This window comes from Dryas octopetala, chromosome 2 (assembly GCF_963921425.1).
Source record: "Dryas octopetala chromosome 2, drDryOcto1.1, whole genome shotgun sequence".
Classification (NCBI taxonomy): domain Eukaryota; kingdom Viridiplantae; phylum Streptophyta; class Magnoliopsida; order Rosales; family Rosaceae; genus Dryas; species Dryas octopetala.
The window spans coordinates 13,275,539-13,297,961 of record NC_141367.1 but is presented as its reverse complement, the minus strand read 5'-3'; the positions used below and the strand labels follow the sequence as shown (position 1 = coordinate 13,297,961).

Genomic DNA, 22,423 nt, shown 5'->3' with positions numbered 1-22,423 from the left:
ACTTCTCCAGTTCCCATCCATGATAGTAATTTACATCGACCATTTTCCACATTCCTTGCATCTGATATAGTTGGATTCATGTGCTGCAAATAGAGTAATTACAAAGAAAAATAGAATGCGGTCAATTTTCTCCAAGAAGAAGATGTGACCAAATTGAATAAGCATATATATAATGCAAACCTGTGAAGTTTCCTTAGAATGTTGCATGCTATCCTTAGGAGTAGTAGTTTGATCCTATAAAGATTTTAGCATTTGTGTATCAAATTAAAATCACAGTAATACAGATAGTTGTTCTTCAAATCATAAGACAATTGGAATCTTTTACACACCAAATAGACACACACACACATACAACACCTGTAGAATATCTTCAGAATGCTCCAATGTGTCCTCTGTAGTAGTTTGATCCTAAAAAAAATTAATAAAATGTCATATATATGCTAATTGAACATGAAGTAATCATATATTTTGTTCATCATTTGGTGTCAATTAAAATTGAACCACAGCTCACATCACAGCAAACATGTAAGGGCCTTGGTTGTACATGAATTTAACATTTTTCATGCTAGTGTATTTCTATAATTAGATTAATAGAGTTCATTGCTTTTAAATAAAGAAAAAAAATAAAATTACCTTTTGTCTGCTGCCTTGTTTAATAAACAAGGCTTTCAGCTCATCAAATTGTGATTGAAGATCTTTAATCTTACCCTCAAGACATGCAACATTGGACCTATTATGTGCTTGTAAAGTGAATCTTGTTGATGTCGCTCCAAACCCGAGTGCTCGAACCCGCCCTGGTCGTTCAGCTCCAAATACATGGGTTAGAGCATCGTCCTTGAGAGATTGAGCAGCTTCACTTGCATGTTTTTTGTTATATTCACTCACTTTTTGCTGAATGTAAGCAAATATTTTGGTTAATAGTGTAAGGCTAAAAATTAACAAATTTACTGCTTGTATTTATATTGCTAACTCAAAAGGGACAAACAAATCAACACTTAGATGGAGTGGATAGGAGTTGCAAAAATCAACACCTCATATCCAAACAAATAAAGAACATTGCAGATTCGAAAAACTTTATAATTAAAAAAAAAAAAAGCAAACTAACATTAAATAAAAGAATAGACAATGTATAACTGTTAAGAGATTGAAATAAACCATTCCCATAAGGGATTCCAACCCCTTTCGGTCTATTAATTAATGTATATTACCGTTGCATCAGCAATTGCCTCACTAATTGGCTTTCCTGTTTTCTTTGAATATCCACGAAGCCACACATCAACTCTAGACACTGATCCATTCTCTTCTCTCTTAAGAAACATAGAAATAATTAGTGGATAACTCATTAATTTCAATTTTAGAAGAACTAAAGATTGATAGACAATACAAGTTTTACCATTTCATCTTCTAAACGAGCAAAGCCTTTCCGACCTGTGGTGTGAATGAGAGTCTGGTTTGCCTTCATGTCTTGAAACTTTTTACTCTTTTCCTAAAATAAAAAAAAAATAGTAAACATGTAATTAAGAAGGCATCAATCTTTGTTTTACTTAATAAAAAATGTCAACATTTGCATTATTATATATAGAAGAACATGCTAACCTTGAAGGTATCAGACAGTCTCTCTTTGACAAACTTCGCCCAATGTTTTTCGGTAGTGCTTTTGGGTTTCAAGTCCTTGAATGCACCAATATGTCCGGAAACATCCTCACTTTCAGCTAATTCTCGTATTTTTCGTGTTAGAACAGATTTGTGAGTCCTCCAGCTCCTTCCCATTGACATTAAAACAATTTTTTTATGGCATTCCTCTAACTTGAATTGTTGCTACATTATAAAAGAAAATGATTTATGAACAAGTTATAATGTAATAAACTTAATAATAGTAAAAAGCAACAGTATGCGTTACAATACTTACCTTAACACAAATCCAAAGTCGTTCTTCTGTTTCACCATCAAGACCATGCCAATTATCTAATGTTATGGGCACCACTTGTCGTGCCAAACAACCAATATAAGAAGATAGCTTATTAGAACTTTTCTTCACAGGTTGACCCAAAGGATTAAATTCAACATTGACAAGTCTTCCATCTTTGGGAGGACCGATAATATCAATCGTTGCAGGGCCCCTGGTCTTTTTTTTCAGTGGAGAGGAATCAGGTATCTCATCTACATTAGGCGCTGAATTATCAGAATCATCACGGATTCTAATTCCACGATTTTCAGTATTATTTCTAAGAGCTGCAACACTAGCATCTTGTTCTTTCCTTGCTCTTTTGTTCCCCTGTTTAGACGACTGTGTAATCATAGATAATGAAATTTAGAGACTTTTATATTATCAAAATTCCAATACTGATAATATGTGCAAATTAACTGTACAGTGGAGTTTACCTCTGGGTTGGTTTTGGACATCTCTGAAAATCTGGTTTCAATTACAAGATCCTGCATACATGCCAATTTAAATAGAGATATACCTTTTTTTTTTTCCAATGAACCTCAATAGATGAAGTTTATTAATGAAAAACAATAGGGAAAAAGATAATATGACATTTCAAAGCAAAAGCAACCAATAATTAACAACAAAAAGTGCTTAATCAATAGATGAAATAGTACCCTAAATATAATTTTTTTAATAAAAATCTAGGTTATTACACTAACATTAGAAGTTACACTAAGATTCCATCACAATCCTCCCTTACATACTGGACATCTTCACTAATATAAGTAGACTCAATTGTTTCTTTATCTAGAGTTGCGTATGGAGAAAAATCACTCTCATTGGACATCTCTACATCATGAATGCCTCTAGGTGGTGCTTTTAGTACAACATACCATGATGATGTATCACTTTCCCTAGAATAAAAGACTTGCTTCGCTTGTGGTGCCAAAATAAAAGGATCTTTTTCAAAGGCTGATTTTCCATCAGGGAGGTTAACTAATATAAAACCATCTTCTACCTTGACACCATTTGAAATATTAGCCCAATCACACTTAAACACAGGAACACTAAATTTGTGGTAATCTAGTAAAATGATATCCTTTAGAATCCCATAGTAAGAGATGTTTCCCATAACTTGATTGGGATCTTTTGCACTAGATCTACAAAGAGTGTCAGCTTCAATGGATACACCGCTATTTTGTGTTGACTTCTCAGTATCCTTTGTACGAAAACGGAGTCTGTTAATAATATATCCAGAATAAGACATAGCATAACTTCTAGGTCCATATGCAAGCCAATAAAGTGTGTCACTGATCCCATCTTCTTGGACCTTAATCTGTTTAAGTAAAAATTTAGTTAGAGATCACTAACTAAATGTAAATGCAAAAGGCAGATTGGCAGCAAATTAAAAAAATACTCAACCACCTTATTTGACAACCATTCCCTAAATTGGTCTGTGTGCCTCTTTTCTAATAGGCTTTCATACTTTGGATTTCTAAGTCTGGCATCTTCTTGTTTCAACTCCTCTTTGTGCATTCTAATATATCAAACCAAATAGAAACAAAATTAAAAAAAAAAAACTTAAGATAATTGTTCCTAAAATAAGGGTTATAGTCATCTAACTTACTCAAAATACGGCTCAACTTCTGCACTATTACGTAACACATAACAATGAGCAATTTCTCTCATATCATCATCCAAAATAATTGGTACCCCAGTAGTGAATGTATGTCCTCCAAATAATATTCTTTCATCATCCCAATCTTCATTGCGATCATGTCGAGTACCAATTATACTTGCTTGTTCCATGTATCCACTACAAAACCTCATACATTCTTCAGCTAGATAACGCTCAGCTATGCACCCTTCGGGTCGTACGTGCACGATTTTTTACATACCCCTTCAATACTTTCATATATCTAGAGAAATGGTGTATGGGATAAAAATTATGTTAGTTAGATTTGAGATAAGTGAATTATAAATAAAAATAAAATTCAATAATGATAGTACCTTTCAAATGGGTACATCCAACGATATTGTACTGGACCACACCGTTGAGCTTCCCGTGCTAAGTGAATCGTCAAGTGAATCATAATGTCGAAAAAAGAAGGAGGAAAAAACCTTTCAAACATGCACAAAGTCTCTACAACTTCTGTTTCCATTTCTTCTAATTTATTACCATCAATCACCCTCTGGCACAATTCATTAAAAAATGCAGACAGCCTGAAGATTGCATTCCTTGTCCCATTTGGTAAGAGGCCTCTTATTGCTACTGACAATAGTTGCTGCATTAGAACATGATGATCATGAGATTTAAGGCCCATTATTTTGCATTCCTCTAATGAGATGCAATTCCCAATATTGGATCCATATCCGTCTGGTAACTTTAAAGTATATAACCTCTTAAGAAATGTTTCTTTCTCATTCTTGGAAAGCATGTGCATTGCTGCTGGCAAATACATCCTGCTGCCTCTTTCTACTGGATGCAAAGCATGCCTAATGTTCATCACTTGCAAATCTCTACGAGATTTCAACCCATCTTTTGATTTTCCTTTTATATTCAACAATGTGCTAACAATGCTATCACAAACATTTTTTTCCACATGCATAACATCCAAGTTATGACGCAAGAGTAATCCCTACAAAATTATCAAAAGAAAATAATTGCATCATGGTTTAAATTAACACCCAAAATAAAAACTGATGGTCTAAAATATTAAACAAGTAATATAGTGTTAAACATATACCTCCCAATATGGCAAGTCAAAAAAAATTGACTTTTTTTTCCACATTTGTACCTCTTTTGGGTCTCTCTTCCTTTTCTTCTTTGTTTTCTTTCCCCAATCATTCACAATATCTTTCACTTCTTGTAAGACTTGTTGACTGGTTAATGGTTTAGGCCTTCTTTTAGTTTCTTCATGTCCATCAAACCAACTTTTCTTTTTTCGAAAAGGATGAGTTGCTGCAAGAAACCGTCGGTGATCCATATACACCACCTTCTTACTGTGGAGTAAATATTTTGAGCATGTACCAAGACCACATATAGGACAAGCTGCTTTCCCTTTTGTTGTACATCCAGCTAAGTTTCCATATGCTGGAAAATCATTTATTGTCCACATTAAAATAGCTTTCAATTTGAACATTGCCTTATTGTATGAATCATACATGTCCACCCCGTTGTTCCATAGTTCCTTCAAGTCCTCTATAAGGGGCTCTAAATAAACATCTATATCATTCCCTGGCTGTTTTGGACCTGGAATTAATAGACTCAACATTAAGTTTTCCTTCAACATGCTTAACCCTGGGGGAAGGTTATAAATCACTAGTATCACTGGCCAGCAACTATATCTAGAACTAAGGTCACCGAAAGGGTTAAATCCATCAGTTGCTAGTCCAAGTCTAAGATTGCGTGCTTCCAAACCAAATTCAGGCCATTTCCTATTAATTGTATTCCATGCTGGTGAATCAACTGGATGACGCATCTTTCCGTCTTGACTTTGATTATTAGAATGCCAAGTTAACTGCTGTGCTTTTTCCACTGACTTGAACATCCTCTTAAATCTTGGTATTATAGGAAAGTAGCGTAAAATTTTCACTGGAACTCCCTTTTGAACCTTTTTAGTGCGTTGGTTTAACTTCCATCTTGAAGTGCTGCATTTTGGGCATGTCTCCATATCTTTTTTTTCTTTCCAAAATAAATAACAATCGTTGGAGCATGCATCTATCTTCTCATACCCTAGATCAAATGCTTTCAATAACCTTTTTGTTGAGTAAATCGAATCAGGAAGACTGTTTCCATCAGGCAGCATATCTCGAAATATCTGAAGATATTCTGTAAAACCAATATCAGACAAACCATGTACAGCTTTAAGCTTGTACAAAAGTACAACTGCAGACAGCCTAGTGTACTTTTTACATCCTGTATAAAGGGGAGACTCAGCATCTTCCAACTTTTGCGTGAAATCTTCCTCTGCTCTTTCACCAAATGGTTCTCCATGACGTAAATCTTGATCATACACATCTTTATACATTCTATATGTGTCTGATATATCAACATCTTCACATTCTACATTCATGTGTGGACTTTCCCCATGAAGGACCCATGTAGTATATCTAGGATCCATTCCTTTGATAACCAAGTGTTTATAAACAACATCAGCATGGTGAGAGCGAAGGTTTCGACATTTAGTGCAAGGGCATATGATATTACCAAAATTCCCTGCGCTTGTCTGAGCCATATTGACAAAGTTTCTAGCTGCATCTTGGTATTCTTTAGAACGTCTACACATAAAACTAATCATTATTATTGTTTAAAATTGACTATACTATGTTTTAGTATTTTCTATAACAAAGTAATTGGAAAGACCTTTCAAGATACACCCATGTCTTGTCCATCATATATAAAGCCTGCTCTCACGTGTGCACATATATCCTGATTTGAATAATATATTGGATCATATTATACCATGTACCAGTTAGCTTAACATAGATATCCATGTACTAATGAAGAAAAGGATGAGAGAATATGCAATTTATACTTTCTAACTATTGGGTTGCTAATATGCAATTTTGTGGTTGAAGCAATTATAAAGAAGCAAGTCTAGTTTAAATAAAATAGTGAGTATAATGTTGCAATGCCATTGTTATATTCAACAATTCAATTAAGGGCTTTCAAATGTTACCTGAGAATGGAATTAGCAATAATGAGTTTTATTAGCTGATTTTGTGCCCTCTGTTTTTTTCCTTCAAAAACCTGTAACAGAAAGGCAATTCCCAATTGACTTATTTCTAAGATATCAGATAAAAAAGACAGCAACCAAAATCTATTTGATGCAGACAAGTATACATTCAATATTCACACATGTTTAATAAAAAAAGTACAAGAGAATGCTTGATCAAGACAAAAGTAGCCTCTTTATAAACATATATAGTCAATTTGATAAAACAGCCACAAGTACAAAAAATTATTTGTTATGGTTTTAATCAGTATATATAGATTACTCTATGAATAACAAACATTGTGATACAAGATTTACGAGGGTCTATCAAAAGTCACTCTATGATTAGTAATGAAGGTGCATGAGATAGAATAGTAATAACACTCCAATCACAAGAAAATTGCTATAACCCACAAGCCACCACAGTAGTAGTACTTCTCAGTTTGAGGGTCGAGGATTCTTTGGACATTTACAATGCAACAATACATTACAGATCAGGTAATTTACCATCTAGGGATTGCCAATTAAGCATGAATTTTTCTCAACGAAATCTAAAATTAAGTGCCTATTAATTATATCTAGCTAGCTCCTTAATTAATCTATCTTTATTTTGTATATTTGGGTTACAGCTACATACAGATTGCAAAGTTTGATCATCTTATAATCTTTACTTGAGTGTGGTGGTCTAAGAAATTCCAAGAACTTAGTTTAAGATTAGACTCATTATAATCCATTTGTATTCAAAGAGATGGAGTCTAATGTGTGAAAAAACATAAGAAACATAAAATTACTATGACCTACAACTTGACCATCAAATAAGAAATATAAAATTACTATGACCATCATTATTATGATTCTTAGACTCAAGTCTCGTAAAATTACTATGAACTTGAGTGAACTTGACCATCTTGGTACTATTACTATGACCATCAATATCTTTGCGCTTGTTAGAGCCATATTGACAAAGTTTCAAGCTCCATCTTAGCCTGTGAGAGTGAACTTGAGTCTAAGAACTTGGTCATAAAATTACTATAATTAACTTGAGTCTGTAGGTTCACTAATATTCACTATTTGACTATCAAATAAGAAACAGAAAATTACTATGATCAAAAACTTGAATGCCTTCAGGGAAAAATATCTCAAGAGAACATTAAAAATGTCACATTTTTATTTGTACACATCTAATTTCATTCCTCCCAGGCTTCAATCGAGGCTAGATTAATTGCATAATTCATTTAAAAGAGTAATTCACTGTTGTAAATTGTGTGATGTAGCCATACCCAAAAGAAAAGTTTATGGTGTATCATCATATACATCTAAGGCAATGAATCCAGGAGGTAATAGTTTATTGCTGAAAAATAGTATCTTATAAAATCTACCTGCCATCCTTGGTCAAGAAATAGTTTTTCCTTGCCTCTAATGTTGGTGTATCATGTATGCCCAAGAGTGCACAGCCTCGACTCTGAAAATACAAACACAATAGCATTATTATGTGCATATCAAATATTTATTGCAGATAAGATGAGATAGTGTTGAGCAACATAGTTTCACCAAAAGCAATAAACGGTTAAAATTTTACAAGTTTCACAAGCAGTGACACAGACCAACAAGGTGTAAGTGTCTAGCCTAGACGATCTTCAAATGATAAGCATGTGTTTTAATTAATTTATCTATTTATTCTTTTCTTTACAAGAGATTTTATTGAAAAAAAAAAACAGGAAAAAAAGAAAAAAGAAAAAGAGATGGTACAGTACACAAAAGGTAAACATATTGCATTTATTTGCCCTGTTCTCAGGCAAACGCTGGCAAATGGGAGGAAAGGAAATTTTTTCCTGCTTATCACAGAAACACTTTGCAATATATCAATATAATGAGTCTAATTTTTTCATGATAATATTGGATTATAGCATCATTATAATCCATCTCCTTGAAAAGAATCGCCATGAATACATTAGACTCCATCTCCTTTAATGTTAGACTGCAAATCAAAAGCCTTACACATCCTTGAATATCTTCTAAAACTCAGGTACAATACAAAAATTCGTATGAATTTCAAGTTCCCATAGATTTGGTTCTCACCAAATTTCCAATTAAATCTTTTTTGGTTCTATGATACAGAGACATACAAACAGAGTGTGTGAGGGATTCATCAACAGAAAAAAGAAAGAAACAAAAGAGGGAGCAACAAAAAGGAAAAAAAATAAAATTGCTATCATGAATGATGATACCCACACCCATAAAAATTACTATCATGAATGATGATACCCACATCCAATTTCGTCTGATCCATAGTACCCACTACTCAAGCGCGATTGTCCAAAGCTCTAACCACTGGAACAGTGTGAGCTACTGAAACAACTGGATCGACTAGTGTGAGCTATTTCCAAACAAAGAAACAAAAAATGAAAAGTAAGAAGAAGAAGAGAAACGTACAGATTTTTTACTTCTTAACACATGCCACTGACGTCGTACCAAGATCACTGGGTAAGAGAAACAGAAAGCACCACTGGATTTTGGGTATTTTTGAAGAACCTCATACCTCTAAGGTTTAGGGTTGAATTCTAAGTCACTTTTGTACGATCATGATTTGAGAGATGATAACCCATTATAATGATGAAATTTTTGCGCGCGAAGAATGAAATTGGCGGAAGAATGAAAACTCATAAAAAATCTGGAGTTAACAACATTTCTCTTGCGTGGTAAAGGTTAGGGATTTTAAGGCGTAAAGGTAACGTTGCAAATAAATAAAATCAGGTGTTTTGTTTCAATTAGACAAACTTAACATCTTATGCAACATTTTATCAAGTAAATGTTATAAATATTTATGATTAACAGCATTTATGTATTGTACGTTGTAAATTTAATGTTGCAAAAAGTTACTTTTCTTGTAGTGCGTGTGCATGGTCGTGTATGCATGATGTGACTACGAGCATGTGGTTGTGTACGTATTAATAAAATTCATTTATTTTTCCGTTTTTAAACATATATTAAAATTTAATTTGTTGTGGAATAAGATACTCTTGTCAATTGGTTTTGAAATAGATGTTTAAATTTCTCATTTTCTGGGTTTGTTAAGGTCTCCACTTAACCAAAAAACATTAAAAAAAAAAAAAAATTAAAATGCTCCTGAAATTTCTTTAAACATTTCGAGCTTTAAAGTTTAATAAATTTGTTATATATAATTAGATCAAAAAGTTTATTTTAAACCAATTAATGTTGGTGCAGCAGTTAATTATATATGCATTTGTATATTTATTTTCTGATCATCCTTTTTTGCAACTCATAATATTTGATATCATTAAAAACAAATTTGACCAGATAATATGATACCAAGATTTTACTGTATGAATATTAAACACTAGCTTCAAGTATACGTACATTCTTGTTTGTGGTGTTGAAATTTAACATAATAGATATAACAAGAATGATAAATACATCTACAGGGCTTTTAAATACATGGTGTTGTGATCGAAGAGTAACATGATGGAGTACTGATAAGAACAGGAGAGTTGAAAGTATTCCATAAACATCTATTTTAGTAAATTGCTGATCCCAACTATTGAACCTTTTCCACCACCACCACCACTGCATTCAGGGAACAACAACAATGGGATACCAGACACAATAAGGACCCCTTTCTGCATACTATTAACAGGGATAGTTCCATGATTATCACCCAAATCGGACCTGACCATAAGATTTATCTGATCAAGGACCTCTAAACTATTTAGGTGAATTTGAGCTTTGCATCTTTTCTTTCTTTCTAGAACTCAAGGAAACTTGACCCATAAACTCAGTTGCCCTTTCAAAACCTCTAGAATGAAGGAAAGATGCACCAACAGTTGGATTGATAGGAAACAAGTCAAGGGATTTCTCAAGAAAGGAGATTTGATGATGCATGGATGCTTTAAGGCATCAGTAGCCTTACAAGGACTAAGCTCCACCTCATATACTCCTTAGAGTTAAGACCATTAGGAAAGGGCATCCTGAGAAATTGCTGGTCTCCAAACACAACTGCATACCTGCATCCATATAACTATGAAAAAGTTAGATCCACAATTTTCGCATGTACATTTTAGACAATTTCTAATAAGAAACGTGAAATATAACAAATTGGAGAACCAAAATAAGAATGGGTGTATAATTTAGAAAACATTGCTCTAATTAACTCATCTGATGACCCCATCTCTTCTCTATCTTTCGGATATAACATTAGTTATATATAGGATATTTACATTCCTGATTACACTTCCAATTTAAGCAAGTAATAATATATATAAATACAACTAATATTTTTATACCATATTTCTAATCAAACTGTCATGAAAGCATCAGGAAATCCAATAAAAAGGAAACAAAAGAGTGAAAGATTTATAAACATATTTATTAATAACCAACAAATCCCGGTATTGGAAGAAATCCCAGTTATATATATATATATATATATATATATTTCCTATATATTAGACCAACAAAACAGGCAGATGGGACCTTCTGACCAGATCAGATCAGACAAAAGGCATCATGAACCCCTAGGTATTTTCCCCTTTTCTTAGATTCAAAGTCATCAGAAAATTGCAAAATGCTCAGTCTTATTGCTTTGCTGCATAAATCTATCAAGAAATACCACCTCATGATTAAACAAAAAGAAAATGACACCAAGCTATACATATATATATATATATATTAATTGACAAAAGAATGTCAAAATGTTAGCAGATACCACGAAGCTATGAGCAAACTGTAAAATTAAAAGCCAACGGTGACTAAATAAACCATAACATGTAACAAGAACATTGTGTATATCTTCTGAAACATGAAATTTATACTGCGAAGACCTATACGAAAAGCTGAAATTGATAATATTCGTATCCAAATTCCCAAAGGGGAACTTCGCACAGTTCGTTAATTAGCAAATGAATTGCTTTTTTTTTTTTTTTTCTTTTCTGTTACTAAGACTCACATTCTATAGTTGATTATTAAAAGAAAAAAAAATAAAAAACAAATGTATAACATAGATTTATTACGGAGTTATTGATTTTCCAAGATCTGAATCCACATAGGATGCAGGTGAATATGAGATTCACCATCAGAAAAGCATCATAATATAATCAGACACCAAAACAAATTCAAGAAGATTTGAGCCCTAATTAATTTTAAGCATGGTTTAAGAAATTCAAGAAGATTTGAAGGGTTATATGTATAGAGATATACCTCTGGTAAATCATTGTACCGATTTTGTTTTTTTATATGTGGTCAGGTTCTCCTACAGCATCACCTTCCTCTTCGTCTTGACCTTCAGAAACCTCAACAGAGATTACCATTCTCTCTACAGATCTATGAAAACCCAATTTTAAGTAATTAGGGAAGAAAATGGGGAACAGATCTGGGCATATAGCAATTCTCAATTCTTTAGGTCAATTTAAAGGACGTATTGGAGAGTTCCAGAAGGGTGGTTGGTAGAAAACAGTGGGTTAAAGTGTTTGCAGAAAACAGTGGGTTAAAGTGGTTTGCTGAAAACAATGGGTTAAAGTGTTTGCAGAAAACAGTGGGTTAAAGTGGTTTGCTGAAAACAATGGGTTAAAGTGTTTGCAGAAAACAGTGGGTTCAAGTGGTTTGCTGAAAACAGTGGGTTCAAGTGGCTTGCATAAACAATGGGCTAGGATGTAATTTTATGAAATTTTAGTATTTTTAAGAAACAAAAATATGATCGATATAAGAAAGGGGAATTTCATTTTTTATATTTTATATTTTCTGGTAAAATGTATACATCTAGAAAAAAAAATATTATTATATTAATTACACTACAATTATAAGTGTGAGATTAATACGACTAATCTCATCATGTTCGGTCTTGGAGCTCTCGTGCGTAACAGCCATAGGGATCTCTTGGCAGCCTTAGCTAGACCAGATGTGATCAACTTTCTATTTGGTTGGAGGAGGAGCCAGCTTCTTAGCTAGTTCCTATATATCCTTCCATCTGATGTAGATCAGAAAGAAAAAAATTAAGAGAGAGAAAAAAATATTACTAATGTTGTGAAATAAGGAATTTCTTTTATTATCGACATGTTTTGAAATAAACTTCAGCTAATTCTACTGTCTTTTCTGGTAATTTTTCAAAAAGCACATTTGCTTATTTTCGGATATATAATTGATAGGTATAGAAAAGAAGAAAACATACTATTATTAGGAACTATTTTCAACAATATTAATATATAAAAATGAAAAGTAACTAGTGAGAGTGATTAAATGATATTGGTGATCGGGATTTTTTTACATGCTATATTATATATGATATATAAATGGTAGGAGCAACATGGTGGTAACAATTACATATAAAAGTGATGATGGTAGGTGGAAAGTGTTATGTTTTGATTTTTTGCTTCTATTATGTAAGTTCATCAATAGTTTCTTTTCATTGTACTTCATTTATATATTTTCATCAATGAAGTTGCCTTTGAGCTTATAAAAATATTTATTACAAAAAGTCTAAACCAATTTATTAATTTATGTTAGGGGTGGGCACGAGATGGGGGGGGGGGGGGGGGACGAGACTTACCTCATCTCATTCCCATCTCATGATTTGAGTTCGGGATTGGTACGAGACGAGATGAGGGTTTTGAGATTATGGTACCATCTCATCCCGTACCAAACTAGCTGGTTCGTTATAGGTTCAGTATCATCCCGATCCCAAACTAAAAAATAAAAAAAATTCAATTATTCAATTTTTATTCAAGATTTATCCTCAAATAATAACCTGTAAACATAACAAATGACATTTTAAATGACCTTGTAAACTTAGTCCATAAAACTTACAAAACAAATACAAACTTACAAAGCAAATCAAGTGAAGTTTAAGATAATAAACAAAACATTACATGCTTCAACACTTTCATAAAATTTAAGTTCTTCAAGAAAAAATTCATCTTCTAAATCCAAGTTAAAAAATGAATTGGGCTTAGTGATATTTAGGCCTATTAAATTAAATAAATAAATTTTTAATTAAATTTTAATTAATCGGTACGGGATGGGACCATCTATGTATTGAACCTTCAAGACCGATCCCATCCCGTTTGAGATTGGTACGGTACGAGATCGGTACGGGATTGGAAAAAAAAAAAGGGATGGGATCAAACGATACGGAATGGCACGGAACGGTATGGTTTCGGTATTTTCGGTCTTAATGCCCACCCCTAATTTATGTCATATAAATATACAAGAAACTGCATGATCGAGAGTAAGACTACATGCATGGCGATGTACACATGCTAGATGTGACTATATATGTGTATGGACCATGTATGTATCAATATATATTTTTTTCGGTTTTAATTAATACATGCTATACAAATTAATTTTTTATTGACAAAAATGCTAGTGACCTTTCTTATAAGAACTTAAGTTTTAAAGTTCAATAGATTTGAGTGGCCAAAAAAGTTAATATATAGATTTGTAATGATTAGATCAACAAGTTAATTTATGCTAATTAATGTTCTTGAAATATTTGATCAATATATTATTCTTTGCATAACAATAATTACCAAATTTTGTTTTTGAAATTTACAATAACAGTTCCTATTATTTGCATAAAAATTCCCCTTATTGGTTTTTATGTTTTACGTACTAATGTGTGTCCCCTTTGACTCATCTACAGCTCAACAAATTTCCATAGACATTTTTATGACATGTCTTATTGCTAGCTGTAATACTATTGTCATGTATTAGTGAGAATAACAGTCATGATGTTGACTAGAGCTTGATACGGTTAAAAATTAGCACTCTTTTAGCTCAACAAAGGTCAAGGGTTCTCATATGTTAGATGGTCATGGATCTCTAGAATAGCCAATCTGGCTGCTCATGAGTTAGCTCGATCAGCTAGCTCGAAGGGGAATGTGTCCTGAGGACTGGGTTTCTAAACCCCCATTCTCCCTGCTTGGTGTGTTATTAGAAGATGGACTACCATTAGATTAGTTTCTGTATACGTTTTTTTGCATTATGTTGCTCTATTTCATTGTTTTGGTGCTGTTTGGTTTAATTTGGTGCTTTTATGTATTTGGTTTGGATTTTCTGCCTTTGTGGCTTCTTAATGCAATGGTTTCTAATTGGTCAAAAAAAAAAAAAAATAGTTCAAGGGTTCTCATATGTCTACTTAGAATAACCCAACTGCAGACCTTTTAGGAATGGTGCATGGCATTCAACCCATTTCCTTGTCGCTCACTTTGTAGCCAATGAGAGAATTCATCTTAGATTTAACCCCTTGTTTCTAGGTTGTAATCAAGTTTTGGCTTGTGCTATATATGTATGTAAGCTTATTCATTTTCTTTCCATCATACATACATCACTCATCAATTAATAAAGTTGCAGCTGAAGTTAACCCATAAAATTGTGTTTATCGAAACTTGTGATGTACATTAAAAATCTAGAGTTGAATTTTGTCACAACTACAACAGTATGTGAGATAAGAGTCCTTTTCTCCTGCAAATTAGGGTCGTGAGGACTTGGTTCGGATCTAGATACTATACAGTGTTATATGATGCCCATCTTGTGTTAGAGCGTCCTATATACGTACGTTGATACATGGTGCCCATCCTATACCCTATACCTTTCATGCATAATCGAAGACAAATGCATTCTCATATATATATATATATATATATAGGATGAGCGTCATGTATCATCGTATAGTATTTGGGTCCGGACTAGGTCAATCTCATGACGCATGTACGTGTTTATGGGAGAATTTCCGGTGATACATTGGAGGGAATCGAACTATTATTCAACTAATTAACTTTTATATTTTGAGACAAAACCATTTTAGGAAAGAAAAAAACGGCTGGTATCTATATTGATGTAAAGAAAAGGTACTTACATAGGAAAAGATTTGAAAAGCTATATATATATATATCATGAAAATAGAGAAAAAAATAAATCAGGGAAATAGAGAAACGATAAATCAGTAAACAAGCTATATATATATATATCATTGAATCATTATAAAGAGGGGAACCAAGCCTGCTCAGAGGCTACAATTTTGCAATAAAACCATTTCCACTAAATTCTGCTTTTGTTAATATATATGTTTGAATATTGCAGAAAGGATCGATGTAACAAGAAAGAAATTAAAAAGAAAAATGTGTAATAGATAGGGGGTACAGGTAACTTCTCCCTTATGGTCTTAAATGGAAAATTGGTTCTAGGAGTGCCACTCTCTTCTGAGGACAGCAACCTATGATCAGTGAATACTTGAGGTCCTTGAGGATATATGGCTGGGATAATGATATATATAGTTGTACTACAACAGGTGTTGCCTTGATATAATCCCAAAGGATCAATAGCATAAATTAATGCTGGTTACGATTGCAGTGGTATTGACAGGGGCGTTTGGGGCCTCAACCCAAAGGCCACATGTGTGCCTCCTCCCAGTCTCCCATAGCTACGAAAACCCGCCGAAAAGCCCAGTCCCACGTACCGCTACTTCTCATGAAATTGTAGTTTAATTTTGAGTATTTGAGAAATTGAAATTTGGGGGGTTGAACCTATTTCGGGTTCCCTTTGAATGGTAGCCATGCAAAGTGTTCTTGGATGATTTTTGGATAATTTCCACCCTATGAACGTCCAATTATTGATTCTAACTAGAAATTTCAAAAAATTTTGAGGATTGATGATTTTTGGGTAGAGAGAGAGAGATAGAGAGAGAGGCAGCGCCGGTGGTGACTGGGGGGTGAGGGTCGGTGGTGGTGACTGGGTTTCCACTCCTAGCCTTTTTTTCAATTAGTTATTTATTATAATTATTTTAGTTTTACTTTTTATAATTATTTTACTTTTGTTTTTTTATAATTATTTTAGTTTTATTTTTTGTAATTCATTTTTAGTTGAAAAGACGATTTTAGCCCTAAAAATTTGTCACATGCTTTGCAGATGACCAATTTTTGACAGAAATTGTAACAGAATTAACGGAAATCCTTGATTGAAATACTTGAAAAATAATAGTTCTTGATTGAAGTAAAGTGAAAATGGGATCCTCAATTGAAAATAGGGATATAGTTGGAATCTTTTTACTAAAATTTTCCCTGTCTTTTACATGCTATTATATATAATTGTACGAGTACCATGGTGGTAACATGCATTTATATATTAAAGCAGTGATGGTGGATGAAAAGTAATATGTATTCAAGTTTTGGCTTATAATATGTAAGCATATTAGTTATTTTCTTTTCATAGTACTTCACTTTTGCTCATTAAGGAAGTGTTGCTTTCAAGCTTAAATTAAAAAATATATTTATTACGAAAAATCTGAATTAATGTATCCATTAATTTATATGTAATGCATGAGCAAGACTGTGCGTACGGTGGTATACGCAAGACGTGTGCATGGCCGTGTATGCAGGATGTGACTACGAGCATGTAGTTGTGTACGTATTAATAAAATTGATTTTTTTTCCCCATTTTTAAACATGTATTAAAATTTAATTTGTTGTGGAATAAAAATACTCTTGTCAATTAGTTTTGAAATAAATGTCTAAATTTCTCATTTTCTGGGTTTGTTAAGGTCGCCACTTAACCAAACAACATAAACAAAAGAAATTAAGATGCTCCTGAAATTTCTTAAAACATTTCGAGCTTTAAAGTTTAATAAATTTGTTATATATGATATATTAGAAAAAGGTTATTTTAAACCAATTAATATTGGTGCAACTGTTAATTATATATGCATTTGTATATTTATTTTCTGATCATCCTTTTTAGTAACTCATAACATTTGATATCATTAAAAACAAACTTGGCCACACAATATGATACCACGATTTTACTGTATGAATATTAAACACTAGCTTGAAGTATACATTCTTGTTTGTGGTGTTGAAATTTAACATAATAGATATAACAAGAATGATAAATACATCTACAAGGCTTTTAAATACATGGTGTTGTGAAGAGTAACATGATGGAGTACTCAGAAGAACAGGAGAGTTGAAAGTATTCCATAAACATCTATTTTGGTAAATCGTTGATCCCAACTATTCAGGGAACCTTTTCCACCACCACCACCACCACTGCATTCAGGGAACAACAACAATGGGATACCAGACACAGTAACGACCCCTTTCTGCATACTATTAACACGGATAGTTCCATGGTTATCACCCAAATCGGACCTGACCATAAGATTTATCTGATCAAGGACCTCTAAACTATTTAGGTGAATTTGAGCTTTGCATCTTTTCTTTCTTTCTAGAGCTCAAGGAAACTTGACCCATAAACTCTGTTGCCCTTTCAAAACCTCTAGAATGAAGGAAAGATGCACCAACAGTTGGATTGATAGGAAACAAGTCAAGGGATTTCTCAAGAAAGGAGATTTGATGATGCATGGATGCTTTAAGGCATTTGTAGCCTTACAATGACTAAGCTCCACCTCATATACTCCTTAGAGTTAAGACCATTAGGAAAGGGCCTCTTGAGAAATTTCTGGTCTCCAACCACAACTGCATATCTGCATCCATGTAATTATGAAAAAGTTAGACCCACAATTTTCGTGTGTGCATTTGAGACAATTTCTAACATAAGTAACATAAATGAATATATTAATAAATGTGAAATATAACAAATTGAAGAACCAAAATAAGAATGGATGTATAATTAATTTAGAAAACATTGCTATAATTAACTCATCTGATGACCCCAACTCTTCTCTATCTTTCGGATATAACATTAGTTATATATAGGATATTTACATTCCTGATTACACTTTCAATTTAAGCAAGTAATAATATATATACATACAACTAATATTTTTATGAATTTGGATCATTTCCTAAGCACTCTAAAATCCTAACTTTGTTAATCTTTTAATTATGGAGTGATACGTGTCTTTTATAACATTCTATGGTTCACACTCATTTAGAACTATAATTACCAAATTAAAAAGTTAGCAAGGTTAGAAGATTAGAGTGCTTAGGAAAGGATCTAAATCCATAAAAATATTAGTTGTATTTATATATATTATTACTTGCTTAAATTGAAAGTGTAATCAGGAATGTAAATATCCTATATATAACTAATTAATGCTATATCCGAAAGATAGAGAAGAGATGGGGTCATCAGATGAGTTAATTATAGCAATGTTTTCTAAATTAATTATACCCATATTTCTAATCAAACTGTCATGAAAGCATCAGGAAATCCAATAAAAAGGAAACAAAAGAGTGAAAGATTTATAAACATATTTATTAATAACCAACAAATCCCAGTATTGGAACAAATCCCAGTTATATATATATATATATATATATATATATTTCCTATATATTAGACCAACAAAACAGATGGGACTTTCTGACCAGATCAGATCAGACAAAAGGCATCATGAACCCCTAGGTATTTTCCCCTTTTCTTAGATTCAAAGTCATCAGAAAATTGCAAAATGCTCAGTCTTATTGCTTTGCTGCATAAATCTATCAAGAAATACCACCTCATGATTAAAAAAAAAGAAAATGACACCAAGCTATACAGCCTATATATATATATATATATATATTAGAGTTAATTGACAAAAGAATGTCAAAATTTTAGCAGATACAATGAGGCTATGAGCAAACAGCAAAATTAAAAACCAACGGTGACTAAATAAACCATAACATGTAACAAGAACATTGTGTATATCTTCCAAAACATGAAATTTATACTTACAAGACCTATACGAAAAGCTGAAATTGATATATATATATATATTCGTATCCAAATTCCCAAAGGGGAACTTCGCACAATTGGTTAGCAAATGAATTGCTTTTTTTTTTTTTTCTGTTCTATTACTAAGACTCACATTCTATAAGTTGAATATTAAATGAAAAGAAATTAAAAGGAGATGTATAATATAGATTTATTAAGGAGCTACTGATTTTCCAAGATTTGAATCCACATAGGATGCAGGTGAATATGAAAATTCACCATCAGAAAAGCATCATAATAGAATCAGACCCCAAAACAAATTCAAAAAGATTTGAGCCCCAATTAATATAGCATGGTTTAAGAAATTCAAGAAGATTTGAGCCCTAATTAATAAGCATGGTTTAAGAAATTGAAGAAGATTTGAAGGGTTATAGGTATAGAGATATACCTCTGTTAATCATTGTACCGATTTTGTTTTTTTTTTTTTTTTTGTATCTGTGGTCAGGCTCTCCAGTAGCATCACCTTCTTCTTCGTCTTGACCTTCAGAAACCGTAGCAGAGACGATTACCATTCTCTCTATAAATCCATGAAAACCCAATTTTAAGTAATAAGGGAAGAAAATGGGGAACATATTTGGGCAGATGATATAGCAATTCTCAATTCTTTAGGTCAATTTAAAGTACGCATTAGAGAGTTCCAGAAAGGTGGTTGGTAGAAAACAATGGGTTAAAGTGGTTTGCAGAAAACAGTAGGTTAAAGTGGTTTGTAGAAAACAATGGACTAGGATGTAGTTTTATAAAATTTTGGTATTCATAAAAAACAAAAATAGGATCTATATAAGAAAGGGGAATTTCATTTTTTATTTTTTATATTTTATATTTTCTGGTAAAATGTATACATCTAAAAAAACAAGATATTATTATATTAATTACACTAAAAATATAAGTGTGAGATTAGTACGTACTCTAGGCTAGGATTTTTCTTTTTATTTTCATAATGTTAATATTTATGAAATGTTGCTAGAGAGTGACGACCAAACTGTTGGCTTTGCCCATATATTATGACACTGCAATCTAGAAGTATTATATAATGATATAACTATAATGATAACACTGGAGGAGGAGCCTTCTTAGCTAGTTCCTAACTTCCTATATATCCTTCCATCTGATGTAGATCCGAAACAAAAAACCAAGAGAGAGAAAAAAATATTACTAATGTTGTGAAATAAGGAATTTCTTTATTATCGACATGTTTTGAAATAAACTTCAACTTCTACTGTCTTTTCTAGTAATTTTTCAAAAAACACATGTGCTTATTTTCGGATATATTATATATATAATTAGAATAGTCCGTAATTTTAAACCCCCTAACCACCTAAAAACTCTCCTTAAACCTCTACTTATCTAAAAACTCTCCTAAAACCCCCTAAAACTTATAATGTCTTTTTTATCCTTCTGACGTGCGCCGACACGTTCTGACGTGCTCACTGACACACTCTGACGCGCTCTGACATGCTCTGGCGCGTTCTGACAAGAATTAGTGTAACTAAATTTCATTGAAATTGAATTTCAAAAATTCAGTTATACTAAAAAAATTTAAATTTACATTATTATTAACTAGAATCAAAAAATAATTACACTATTATTTTCAATGAAAAATAATAATAATTACACCATTATTTTAAATGAAAAAATTAATAATTACACTTTTACTTGATAGAAAAAACAATTACATCAATTCAGTTTCAGTCTGAATTCAGTTTCACTAAAAACTAAATCACTGATACTTAATTCAATAACCTGAAACCATAAAATTGAATTCAGTTTTAGTAAATTCATTGAAATTAAATTAAATTTCAGTAAATTCAAATTCAGTTCACTGAATGCACTGAAACTGAATTTAGCAAAACTGAATTCACTTAAACTCATACCCTAGGCTATGTCGTCGTCAAGATCTCTGATCTTAAACTTAAATCCTAAACAACGTCGTCACCCTCTAGATCTTGAATCTCTGACCACCTCACACGTGTCGAGTACACTACAGTCGCCGCTGCCTCTGGTGGCTGCCTAGATCTGTTTCCACCTGCAAATTTGATTCATCATATTTCAAGATAACAATTTCATTCAAAATTTATCTAAAACTCACAATGCTGCAACGTATTTCACGAACTGAAACTATTTAATCTTAATACAATTCTTAAGCCTAATCCATCTAAATTAAAGCATATAATCAGAGATTAAAAAAAAAAAGCAAAGAAAGAAATGAGGGAAACTACAAAACCTCTGCAATGTAATATATATCTTGTACCCATTCAACCTCACTGATACGTGTCAAAAACCCACAAATCCAGCAATAAACAGCCTCAATCTATATATATATATATATAGCCAAATGAAATCCCCAAATAGCAATCAATCTCAAACATTGAGTAATAATAGTAACTCCAAATTAAATGAATAGCTAGACATGCATCTTAGGTCGCCACCTCCGATCGCCATCTCAGGTCGCTGATCTCTAGAGAAATCGGAGCGTAGTGATGTCCGAGAGCACCAGCGAACTCGGAACGACGGAAGAAGCCATCCATGGCGGTCCGGCACCTCCTTGTAGCCGGAATCGGCGGATTGCCGGCAAGGGAGCTCGGGTCTGCCTAGACCCGATCTGGCATCAATACTAGCTTTCATGGCGAGTGGAATACAGGGGGAAGAAGAAGAAGGAGAGACGAGAAGATCGAGACCGGTATCACAGGCAACCGTCGCCGTACGACGGAGCACGCGCCGGAAACAGCCGCGGGGAAAGAGAGACACGCACATAGATGAGAGAGAGAGAGAGAGAGAGAGAGAGAAAGAGTGAGAATGAGATTAATGAATCTCATGTTCTGATAATCTGATTTTCAAATGGAAAGGGGCATAACCGGATTTACAATAAAAATAAAAGTCAATATCAGCTGTATACCCACTGACCAGGGGGTTTAGGCAAAGATTTAAGTAAAACAGAGGGTTATGAATTAATTACAAGAATAGTTGTAGGCTATGAATTAATTAGAATAGAACTAGGGGGTTTATAATTATTTACATTAATTAGAAAAGAAGAAAACATACTATTATATAT

The 22,423-nt window shown here is 32.8% G+C and overlaps 1 protein-coding gene across 1 annotated transcript; it reads right to left on the bottom strand.

The window, feature by feature from the left end:
* Window positions 1–507: 507 nt before the first annotated feature.
* LOC147293232 (uncharacterized) lies at window positions 508–21,996 on the bottom strand. The gene is given in 21 exon segments (XM_086231036.1): window positions 508–576; window positions 634–891; window positions 1,209–1,307; window positions 1,394–1,486; window positions 1,597–1,818; window positions 1,910–2,287; window positions 2,383–2,433; window positions 2,691–3,266; window positions 3,356–3,467; window positions 3,558–3,808; window positions 3,810–3,849; window positions 3,941–4,569; window positions 4,678–6,211; window positions 6,613–6,683; window positions 7,538–7,634; window positions 8,028–8,110; window positions 10,577–10,670; window positions 17,613–17,804; window positions 18,062–18,139; window positions 21,334–21,397; window positions 21,801–21,996. Coding segments are annotated over 21 exon segments (5,187 nt in total).
* Window positions 21,997–22,423: the final 427 nt, after the last annotated feature.